This window comes from Mus pahari, chromosome 5 (assembly GCF_900095145.1).
Source record: "Mus pahari chromosome 5, PAHARI_EIJ_v1.1, whole genome shotgun sequence".
Classification (NCBI taxonomy): Eukaryota; Metazoa; Chordata; class Mammalia; order Rodentia; family Muridae; genus Mus; species Mus pahari.
In genome coordinates this window covers 15,181,963-15,194,479 of record NC_034594.1, presented here as the reverse complement: position 1 = coordinate 15,194,479, position 12,517 = coordinate 15,181,963, and the positions used below count along the sequence as shown (strand labels likewise).

Below are 12,517 nucleotides of genomic sequence, written 5' to 3'. Positions count from 1 at the left end.
GTTTCAAATGTGTTGAGGTCTGGGTTGATTAGAGCACACATGGCCTGTTGCAGCTTTCACTCATAAGTTAGGAGGCTGAGAATGTCTTCATTCGACTGTTAGACAAGGTGGAAACCCCTTAGCAACCCGGTATAAACCCTCCTCCCAGACTGATAACACTCTGCTAATTGGTTCTCACGTACTTCTAATCCATTTTACAAACTAAATTAGAAATTTAGGTAGAAATTCTCGTGAGCTATTGCACAGTAGCGTGACTGGATAACAATAGTGAGCTGGAAATCTAAAAACATAGAAGAAGATTTCGAAAGATCTCACCCTCTAGAAATAATAACTGAGAAAATTAATACACTTAACCTGATTTAACATCATACAATGTACACAGGTATCAAAACCTAGCATTAATACATACAATTTTATGTTCATGTGTGTCTATTAAACAAATTGAAGCAAAGAAATTGAAAATCACAGCACTCGGGAGACAGAGGCAGGCAGATTTCTGAGTTCCAGGACAGCCTGGTCTACAAAGTGAGTTCGAAAACAGCCAGGGCTACACAGAGAGACCCTGTCTCGAAAAAAACAAACAAACAAATAAATGAATAAATAAATAAAATTACGTTTGAGTCAAGAAAATAACATCATCTGCTCATCTGCTACATTTCCTCGTCTCACATTCAGGACTACTAGGACAGACCTGACCAAAAGTCTCACTCACCGAGCTCTCTGACCACCCTGGGGTGTCTACACACCGTTCCTCCCATGAGAGCAGCTCCTTGTTCAGAGAGCTCTCCATATCACCTTGGGTAAATATGAATAAAATACACCTCTCTTTTCGAAAAAAAATCTATGTTAGCACTTCATTTGTGTTTTGTTTTGTTTTTTTTAAATAATAACAGAAGTATCATTGCCACCACTGTCGCCATAGCCTCTTCCCCCTCCCCTCCCTCCTCCCCCTCTCCTCCCCTCCCCTCCTTCCTCCTCCCTTTCCTGGTCTTGCAATGCTAATCAGTTAACATGGTCCTACTCAGAGGCTTGTCTCCCAGCTGACTCTAGATCCTCACGGAGTATTAAGCATCATGCCCTCTCTACTTTAATTTCAGTCGAAGGACCTCCTCTCCCCCTCCACACCCCTGTGCTGCCTAAGAACCCAGAGCTTCATAGATAAAAGACAAGCACTTTACCACTGAGCCACACCCGAGCACATGTTAAGTGTGTGAGGTTTGTTTGTTTTCGAGACAGGGTTTCTCTGTGTAGCCCTGGCTGTCCTGGAATTCACTATGTAGACCAGGCTGGCCTTGGACTCACAGAGACCCACCTGGTTCTGCCTCTAGAGCACTGGGATTAAAGATGTGTATCTCAATGTTTACCTGTCCTTATTTTTAGAAAAAAAAAATTTTTATATGTTTGTGTCAGTATGTGCTGGTCCCTAAAGAGACTAGCCGTTAGCTGCCTGATATGTGAGCATTTGGAACAGCAATCTGGCCTTAAGAGGCAGGAGGATAGTTGTGAACTCAAGGCCAGTCTAGTCTACATGGTGATTTCGAGGCCAGCCAGGATAACATGGAGAGACCATGAATTCAAATAACAACAAGCCACATACAAAGAAAAAGAGAGCTCAGGGTCCTCTGGAGGAACAGGCCTGCTTTTAACTGCTGAGCTTCCTCTCCAGCCTGTAAGGGGCTTTTTAAGAAAACAAACTATCAGTTCCCTTTGCATTTTGCAAGTCAGCCTCACCACCTGGATTCCTGGGCCTGGGCTTGTAAGGCCTCACTAGCCCAAGATTGCAGTCATTTACTCACCTGGCCCAGGGCCCAGAGCAAAGCAACAAACAAGCTGGAAGTTCCCCTGTTGAATCTGGTCCCAAATAAACCCACCTCAGGACATGCAGCAAAAGCATAACACCCATACAGAGACTGTGCTCCCAGGACGATGGGGCAATTTTAGAGGATGCTAATGTAAACTTTTATTTTTATAATTTTACTGTCATTTAAATCGACACCATATAAAAAGAATTATCAGATGTAAAACCAGCTCAAAGGCAAATCATAAGAAAAATAGGAGCTAAGGATATGTAACTCCATGACAGCGAACTTGTCTAGGTTGCATGAGACCCTAGCTTTGGTCTTCAGCACTCCAAAAAAAAAAAAAAAAAAACAGAACAGAACAGAATAGAACAAAACAAAACCTCCGGTTATGCTTATCTGCAGATGGCTCAGTCAGTAAGAGTTTCGCAAATGTGAGAACCTGAGCTTGCCCCCAGCTCCCACAAGAAAGGTTGGCCATGGTGACATTTGCTTATAATGTTAGAATTAGAACAGCAGAGACTAGCAGACCCCTGGGGTTCACTGGTCACCCAGCCTAGATGCAACAGTGAACACCAGATCCCAGTGACAGAGACTCTGTTTCAAAACCACAAAGTGAACAACTCCTGTCACAATACCTTCTGGCATATACACCTGAGCTCATGAACACACACACACACTGAAAATACACACACACACACACACACACACACACACTAAAAACACACACACACGCACACGCGGGTACACGTACAAACGTGAATGCACACATGCAAGCACGCACACACAAATTGACCTCTAGGTAGACCAAACAAATTATTGGGAGTATTATGATGTTATGGTCCTTTCCACTAAAATTCACATTAAAATATAATGCTGGTGATGAGGTAGTAAGGGGTGGGACCAGGTGAAACATTTTAAAAGAATTGTTTATATTTATTTGCTTGTTTTATGTGGATAAGTGTTTTGACTGTATGTGACATGGGTGCCTGGTGCCTTTGCAGGCCAGAAGAGGTCAGATCCTCTGGAACTGGAGCTACAAATTTTTGTGAACCACCATGCAGGTTCTGGAAACCAAACAAGTCCTCTGCAAGAACCGCCAGTGCTCCTAACAGCTGAGCCCTCTCCCTGACTCCCAGGGGAGACTTCAGCGGTAACTCATGAGATTATTCATTAATTGACTGATGGGCTAATGGTTCTTTCAGGAGCGGGTCATTGAAGAAAACAGTTTGGCTCAGGTCTCTTGTTTGTGTCCCTTTCACCAGGCCATGTCTTGCCCCACCTTAAGGCTCTACAGAAAAGGCATTACCAAATTCCACCCCTGGACCTTGGTTATTTCTGCCTGCATAAACTAAGTGACTCAAACAAACCTTTATTCTCTATAAATTACCAGCAAGAATTTGTTGGATTTCTGAGGTGGCTTAAAGAGGCAGAAAAGAGACCAATCTGATCTCAGCAGACAGAGCTGTTTATTTCAAACAATGAGAGGCAGAAAAGAGAGCAGGAAAGGGGTACTTGCCAAAGGGGAAGGGAGTGCTTGGGGTTAGTATTGGGGGATGGGGAATTAAACTGGGCTGCAGGGCCTGAGAGCTTGTACTTTCTCTCTCCTGGAGTAGTTTGTCCGGACAAGACTGTTTTAAGTGGTGTAGACTGCCTTGCCCCAGGCTATCAGGATGCAGGCGATAGTGGGCCACTGGGTTAGGTTATGGAACAGAGGCAGGAGATACAAAGTTTCCACATAGGGCCATGGTCGGAGGTTTCCAAGGTTTATTTATTCTAACCGCATTCAGTTATAGTAACAGAAAATAGACGAAGAGAATCAAGACAAATATCAGGAAGCTGTGTTACTGTGGCTGAAACTGGGAAGCTGCAGGTGTAGCAGACACTTGCTGCTTGATGTGTTGCACAGAGCAGCCCAGGGGACAGCATAGTTTTAGCAGACCCCCAGTCACATCTTTTCTCCTCTTCCCTGTACCCCTCTCCATCTCTTGATTGGCTTATTGTTTACCATTATAATTATTTCCTGGAGGCTGGGGAGATGGCTCAGCAGTTAAGATCACTGACTGCTCTTCCAGAGGTCCTGAGTTCAATTCCCAGCAACCACATGGTGGCTCACAGCCATCAGCAATGGGGTCAGATGCCCTTGTAGTGCCAGGGAAGGGTTGAGCCCCACCCTACCCCAGCCCCAAATTGCCAATCTGATACAATTCACATCGGGGACTTTATTCTATTCAAGATAGTTCGGGAGCCCCATCACACAGGACAGTTTTGGTGATGGGGACCCCTAAATATCTATGGAGCAAGGCTTTATACAGTAAGCAGCAAATGGGGGTAAGTGTGCAAGCATCTAATTGGAAAGCTACCGTGGTCTTTAACACAATTGGCTGATGCTGGGAGTCAAAGCATAAACTTAGTTTCTGCTCCCCTCTGCATTAGTGTACTTGTAACCTGGGGGTGCAGGTTTGTTGGGGAAATAACCTGGAGATGCTGGTCTGGTTGGGGATTAGCCTAGAACCTGGAGCTAGGCTCAGGTTTTGTTAGAGGGTGTACTGGCTAGTTCTGTGTCAAGTTGACACAGGCTGTAGTTATCACAGAGAAAGGAGCTTCAGTTGGGGAAATGCCTCCACAAGATCCAGCTGTGGGGCATTTCCTCAATTAGTGATCAAGGGGGAAGGGCCCCTTGTGGGTGGGACCATCCCTGGTCTGGTAGTCTTGGGTTCTATAAGAGAGCAGGCTGAGCAAGCCAGGGGAGGCAAGCCAGTAAAGAACATCCCTCCATGGCTTCTGCATCAGCTCCTGCTTTCTGACCTGCTTGTGTTTCAGTCCTGAATCCTTTGGTGATCAACAGCAGTATGGAAATGTAAGCCGAATAAACCCTTTCCTCCCCAACTTGCTTCTTGGTTATGATGTTTGTGCAGGAATAGAAACCATGACTAAGACAGAGGGCAACTTTGAAACTAATGCTAGGTACCAGCCTGTTAGTCTACCTGAGTTCAAACTTGGGTCAGGTTCTCTAAAATGGAGTCTGAATTTAAAAGCTCTGACCTCTCATTGTCTGCTGGTAGTCCCATCTCACTTCCTCCCACTATTTTCCATTTTCCCTTCCAGAAATGGGTCATTTTCATGAGGCCATTGGCAGATTCCTCTTCGGCCATTGTTCTTATGGGGCTGCTTTGCCTGTGGCTTCCTGCACTCAGAAGCACCCCACATTGTACCCCACATTGCACAGTCTCAAAACAGTTTCACTTTCAATGCTGATTCCTCCTTTTTTTTCCCCACCCCGAGACAGGGTTTCTCTCTATAGCCCTGGCTGTCCTGGAACTCACTTTGTAGACCAGGCTGGCCTCGAACTCAGAAATCTGCCTGCCTCTGCATCCCGAGTGCTTGGATGAAAGGCGTATGCCACCATGCCTGGCTCGATTTTTTAAAACAATGAATATTACTGGGTATATAGCTCTCCCCTTCTGCTAAAGGGTTAGCTCTTTCCAGAGAGTAAATTCCTGTAAGTGGGATAAGTGGATCAAAGCATACAGATGTTAACCTTGCCAACTAACTGTCCATCCCTCACCATGCCTAAGACACACCCTATCCATAAAGATGGTGGTAACCTTTGTTCTTAATATGCACAGAAAAAGATGAAAGATGCAGTGGAAAAATGAACAAGGGATCTGAGTGTCATCGTACACACTCAAACCTGTTCAACTTCACTTAGAGACTTGGAAATCCCTGCCCAAGAAGAGCTGATCTTAATGACAAGGATCACAAGTTTGGCCACATGCCTTACAGTAAGTCAAGGACAGAGAAACAGCCCCATCCCGCACTTTTTGAAGTGGGATTTTGAGAGTTAGGGGAGAGTACCTTAGAAACTGAAGACAGATATTAAACAGTGGGTACTTGTCATGTGTTTGGGGAGTGTTGTTCATTGGTAGAGCACTAGTGTATCATGAGAGACTGAGTTAAGTCCCTCTAGCTTAAAAGAAGTTACATGCAGCCAGGTGGTGGGGCACGCCTTTAATTCAAAGGCAGAGGCAGACAGATCTCTGAGTTCCAGGCCAACCTGGTTTACAGTTCCAGGATAGCTAGGACAGAGAAGGGGGGGAGGGGAGTTACACTTCTTTGTTTCTGCACTCAGAAAATGTTTCTATGTATCTGAGACAGATGGGTTTCAGTCTAGATCTCGGCATCCTGCCTCAGCATCCTGGGGTTCAGGGATAATTGTGCACCACCATGCCCTGTGGGTACATGCCTCCTTTTCATTCACATGTATGTGTGTGTGTGATGTGTGCATATGAGAGAAGGAAAGACCCATCCTGAGTGTGGGCAGCTGACCTCATGGGGATGGACTTAGAGGAAAGAGAAAGTGAGCTGAGTACCAACGTTCATCTGTCAACTTCTTACTCATGAGGCCAGCTGCCTTTCCCACCAGGGTGGACTATGGGCCCTGAACACTGAGCCCAAATACCCTTATTCCCTTAAATTGCTCCTTGACAGCAATTTGACCTCCACAACCAGAAAAGCAGCTGGCACATCTGCTTAGACCTACTGAAAGCAAAACAGGAGCCACGTTGTTATACATTGTTACTAACACTCCACACCTTACAAGAATAAGCTTCTGCTTCCTAAACCTGAGGAATCCTGCAAACTGTTCTCAACCTATGCTGAACTTGTAACCCCATAATGGATGCCCACCCCAATGCCTTGCTAAATTCCTAGACACCTATGGCGGCTCCCCTTCCACCTGATGTATTCCCGCTCTATCTACCCCACAAACAGCCCTGAGCCCTCCGTGCTCCTGCTCCTTCTGGCTAGGTGCTAACAGCCAGTCATCCCAACAGCCTGTTCGCTATCAACTCTAACCCTGCCCTGTAAAGCAGCCAGAGAGGGACTGCTCTCTGAAACCCCAACTTAGGGAAAGGCAGCCATCTGGCCTATCTAAATAAAGCTTATTTCATCAGCCAGTCGTGGAAATGTTTTTCCCTTGGGTCGGCTTTTGGTTTTGTGGCTCCTTTTTGGTGCAAACCGTAGAAGAAGCCCCACTACCCTCTCTCCTTCGGCTGGTCAGTCCTAAGCCAGTTCTCTGTTTGCTCTCTGCCCTTTTGCACTGATGTCTTGGCACTTGGCACTTGAGTGACCACTTATTGCTTCCTCTTCCTGTACTTGGTATCGAGAAAACATGGTGATTTTTCAAGTTTTAAAAACTGATGGGCTGGTGCTATGGCTCAGTGGGTAAGAGCACCCGACTGCTCTTCTGAAGGTCCGGAGTTCAAATCCCAGCAACCACATGGTGGCTCACAACCATCCATAAAAAGATCTGACGCCCTCTTCTGGAGTGTACTTACATATAATAAATCAATAAATCTTTAAAAAAAAAAAAAACTGATAAGTGTGCCCGGGCAGTGACACATGCCTTTAAACACACACACATACACCATTTTAAATGTAAGCACCACAAACGACATAGATGTGGCTACTTCCTTTCTGAGTCTGGCTTCATTTGAGTAAGTAATAGGTTCCAGTCACACCCTGCAAATGTCACGCCTTAACATTTCCCTACGGCTGCACTGGACTCTATTGTGCATAGGTACCACATTTTTAAAAATACATTCATCTGTTGATGGATCTCTTCGCTGCTCTAATATCTGGCTACAGTACCCAGTATATCTACAAGCATGGATGTTCAAGTATCCATAGCATGTCAACTAAGAGTCCTTCAGGTTTGCACCCAAGAGTGGTATAGCTGGGGCATTTGGCAGTTCTATTTTCAATCTGTTAAGGAGCTTCCATCTTGATTTCCATAGAGGACACACAAATTTACATTCCCACCCACAGTGGACAAAGAGTTCCCTTTCCCCCACATCCTCACCTACACTTTGTTTTCTTGATGCTGGACATTCTGGCTGAGACAAGACAAACTTGCAGAGGAGTATTAATTTGCATTTCCCTGACAGCTAAAGATGTTGAACACATTTTCAAGCATTAATTTGGCTATTTGTGTTTCTACTTGTTTTGTTTAAATTATAATATGATAGGCATCATTCCATAAAATGATGCAGAGTCTCCCATGGATATAGGTTCATGGAGGAAAACATTAATAATACATATATTTTTAAATGTCTGAATGCTGAATGGTGGTGGTACACACCTTTAATCCTAGCACTCAGGAGGCAGGGGACAGCTAGATCTCTGTGAGTTCAAGACTAGCCTGGTCTACAGAGTGAATTCTAAAAATAAGGTAGTCAAGTACTGGTTTCTGAATACACACACACACACACACACACACATACACACACACAATTTTAAGGTGCCAGACAGACAAATGTTCTAAGTAGGGATCACACAGGGGATGGATTGACAAATCTGACATTTCATCGAAAAAAAAAAATCACAGTCTATACCCTGGTTCCTCCTAAGACCTGATTATGGTCTTGGCTCTATTTTCTCCCGATCTCTAAACCACTTATTTTCTGCCTTGCTTATTTTCAGTCCTTGCCAAAATTTCATCCCCTCTGCTTCCTCCTGACATATGCTTATAAATCCACAAACTAGTTTCCAATCTCTCATCTCTCTCATACTTTCTTGACTTGGGGGGGGGGGGTCACTGAGAATTAGAGACTAAAGCCTACCTTTCCAGGTTCCTGTCACAACTCTGGAAGAAGTTCTGCAAAACACAAATGTGTGTCCTGCCTCAGCTCCAAGCAACACCTGGAGCCTGGATGGTGACACCCATATCACCAACCCAAGACTTGCCATTGGCAACCCAGATGCTCTGAGGGGCCTCCGTCCGGAAGGCATCCTCACTAGCTATTGTGTTAGCTCAGGTTTCGATCCCATCATTAAGCTTTACTCTTTGACTTCATAAAGATTCTCTTCTCTATCCACCTGACTAGTTACAGAAGTCAGTATCCTCTTCTACAGGTCTCAAAGGGAGGATTAAGTAATAGTTGCTTAATGAAGCAAGAAAGCAAATATGGTTGGCCATATGTTGCCAAGAAAAAGAAGAATGTGTCTTGTTTCCTAGAAGAAGAAGAAGAAGAAGAAGAAGAAGAAGAAGAAGAAGAAGAAGAAGAAGAAGAAGAAGAAGAAGAAGAAGAAGAAGAGCAAGAACAAGAACAAGAACAAGAACAAGAACAAGAACAAGAACAAGAACAAGAACAAGAACAAGAACAAGAACAAGAACAAGAACAAGAACAANAAGAACAAGAACAAGAACAAGAACAAGAACAAGAACAAGAACAAGAACAAGAACAAGAACAAGAACAAGAACAAGAACAAGAACAAGAACAAGAAGAACAACAAGAAGAAGAAGCAGCAGCTAGGCCTGGTAGCGAAGCCTTACTATTAGCTCTCTGGGAGGTTGAGGCAGAAGGATTATAGCCAGGTGTGGTGGTGCAAGCCTTTACTCCCAGAATTCAGGAGGCAGAGGTACTACATCCACTCCAGTAGTGACTTTTGTGACAGGCCTAGAAACCTGGAAGCAGTCCTAAGGCAAAGAGTTTCACGGATTACCCTCCAGGAAGCTTGGCATTCTCATAGCACGTATACTCAAAACCTGTCCTGCGTTAGTCTGGTGTATGGATCCGTGTGCTCTCTTTCAGTATTGTTTTATTTTAAGTGTCTTTAAGAATTGATTTTGGGCAGGGCGTGGTGGTGCACGCCTTTGATCCCAGCACTCAGAAGGCAGAGGCAGGCGAATTTCTGAGTTCAAGGCCAGCCTGGTCTACAAAGTGAGTTCCAGGACAGCCAGGGCTATACAGAGAAACCCTGTCTCAAAAAAACAAAAAAACAACAAAAAAATTGATTTTGACATATAACTAAGCCTCCACCAGTGTTCTAATGTCCTAGAAAGTCCTTGAGCCCACCCTGAGCTTGGAATTCAGTAAGAATGTCACCTATTCAGTAACATTCAAATTTACCTCTAGTAGAGACAGTGAAAATAATCAGGCATTACAATTTATTTGAATGAGCTAGAAAGCTCAGGGCTAGCCTATACAGTAAATAGTTAGAACACTAGCTGAGTCATACCCATACACAGGAATACACAATGGCCGAGGAAGAAGGTGGGTTATAGTAGGAGAGGGTTAGGAGAATGGAATCCCCTGGTGTGTGTGTGGGGGGGGGGGTGGTCACTAGGCCCAAAGGAATAGCACAATCAAGTATTTACTCAAGGAACCCTGGTGGTGGGTTTAACAATAGACTAGCATTGCATCAAAGCATTCACCTGGCTTCTGTGTTTAGCTGATCTTAATTAAGAGTTGTTCCTATTCTCAGTTGTAAACACTGCCTGGCTCCCATCATCTTTTTATGTATGCATTTTCTTTGTTTTGTGTCGATATACCTTGGTGGATGTATTCGCCTAACTTTCTTGTTTTTCTTCTATATTAAAATGCTGGTGTTTGCTTGGAAAAAAATACATTCAAATACACACTCTCTGTGTCCATATTTGTTTGTCATCCATGCCAACTCCTTGCTCACCTGTAACCGGAACCCCGAGTTTCCTGCCGATCAAGGAGGCACGTGGGTATCTGAGTTCGAGGCCAACCTTGCCTACTAAAGAGAGTTCCAGGACAGCCAAGGCTACACAGAGAAACCTTGTCTGGTAAAAGCAAAACAAAAAGCAAAACAAAGCAAAACAAAACAAAAACCCTCAAGATATGTATGGGCTAAAGAATGAGTTTGAGGCTGGCTTGAGAAAATTCACTGAGACTATGTCCCAAAATAAAAGTATTTTTGTCAATCAAGCATGATTACAGTAAGTAATCTCAGAATTTTGGAGGTGGAGGCAGAAGAATTAGGATTTGAAGGCCAGCCTTTGTTTATAGAGTGATTTCAAGGTCAATCAAAGTTACATGAGACCCTGTTTCAAAACAACTAATGAGCTAAATAAGTAAATAGGAGCTGGAGAGATGGCTTAGTGGGTAAAAGTACCTGTTACTTTTCTAGAGAACCAGGGTTTGAATCCCAGCACCCAATTGGAAGCTAACAACTACCTGTAACTCCAGTTCTAGGGGATCTGAAGGCCTCTCTGGCTTCTGCATACAGTGTACAGACACACAAGCAGGCAAAACACCTGTGATAGTTTGTATATGCTTGGCCCAGGGAGCAGCAATGGTGGATAGTGTGGCCTTGTACGTGTGTGCTTTAATACCTTGTCCTAGCTGCCTAGGGGCGGAGTCTTCCACTAGCAGCCTTCAGATGAAACATGTAGATCTCTCTGATCTGCCTGCACCACGCCTGCCTAGATGCTTCCCTGCTCCCACCTTGATGATGATGGACTGTTTGAACCTGTAAGACAACCCCAATTAAATGTTGTCCTTATCTTTAATCTCAGCACTCAGGAGGCAGAGGCAGGCAGATTTCTGAGTCCGAGGCCAGCCTGGTCTACAAAGTGAGTTCCAGGACAGCCAGAGCTACACAGAGAAAGGCTGTCTCGAAAAACGAAAAGAAAAGAAAAGAAAAGAAAAGAAAAGAAAAGAAAAGAAAAGAAAAGAAAAGAAAAGAAAAGAAAAGTTGCCTTAGTCATGGTGTCTGTTCACAGCAGTAAAACCCTAACTAAGACAACGCCCATGGAGATAATTGTTTTTATACTTTAAAAATAAATAAATAAATAGCTACAAGATGGCCAGGGGTCTAGCTCAGTGATAAAGCACCAGGCTGCCACACATGAGGCCCAAGGTTTAGTCTCAAGTATATCAAAGCAAACATAAAAGCAACACAACAGAATCTCATTTCTTCAGAAGGAGATCAAAAACCACCTAAGACTTTCCCCAGACCAGACTTTTACTTCCTGTATTACTTACTTTGCTATTATTGGGACAAAATGCCTGACAAACACAACTTAAGGAAGGAAGGTTTTATTTGAGGCCAGGGTACAGTCTGTCATGGCGAGGAACTCACGGCAGGAGCAGGTGGCGGCTGGTCACATCCCATCTGCAGTCAGGAAGCAGAGATGAATCCGGTGTCCAGCCTGCTTGCTTATCATTCAGTCCAGGACCCCAGGCCTTCCTGACAGTGAGTCCTCCCACTTCTGTTCACACGATGCACAGACCCTCTTAAAAAGATGTTTGCCGCCTATGCGGCGGTTCTAGATTCTGTCAAGTTACCATTCAATATCAATAAAAGTAACAAACTGAGCAGTCTGGCCATTACTCTGAGCAGAAGGGGAATAGGAGAAAGGCGAAGAAGGCGGGCTGCAAAGACCAGTCAGGAGTGAGTAGCCATCTGACTCAGGGTGGAACTGACAGCCAACAGATTGCCTGGAGTCTTCCCATCTGCTGAGCCCAGAGACTCGATCTCTTAGACTTCAATACAGTCACCCCCTGTTCCCAAACAGGGCCGCTAAGACCTGTACAGTGCTCACTGAGCTCAGAATTAATCCTATTAACGGTAGCCATCCTGGCTAACTTCTGTTGGTTTCTCTTCCTTCGGGAGGAGCAGTTCTTCCTCTTTGGGCAACAGCTCCCCATTTCCAGGAATGTACTGCTTTCCTGGCTGGTCTCAAGGAATTCAATAGTTCTGGCTTTGAGATTAACCTATGTGCCAAATGTCACCCCATCCCTCCTCTTCTTCCTTTTGTTACTCCAGGGTGGTCAGCCCCAGCCCCCATGCTCTAAATAGAACACCCTGACCCTTCTCTGCTCCCAGCTGCCTCTCAGCATGATCAGTCCCCCACAGCGCTCTCTCGCTCTCTCGCGCGCTCTCTCTCTCTCTCTCTCTCTCTC

At 44.7% G+C, this 12,517-nt stretch overlaps 1 protein-coding gene across 1 annotated transcript in view; it reads right to left on the bottom strand.

Annotated features, from left to right (window-relative positions):
- Positions 1-206: 206 nt before the first annotated feature.
- Ptpn18 (protein tyrosine phosphatase non-receptor type 18) overlaps positions 207-12,517 on the bottom strand; it is a 29,869-nt gene continuing 17,558 nt past the window's right edge. The window contains exon 13 of the mRNA XM_021197592.1: positions 207-280. Within this exon, the coding sequence (XP_021053251.1) occupies positions 207-280 (74 nt within the window). The remainder of the gene's footprint in view (positions 281-12,517) is intronic.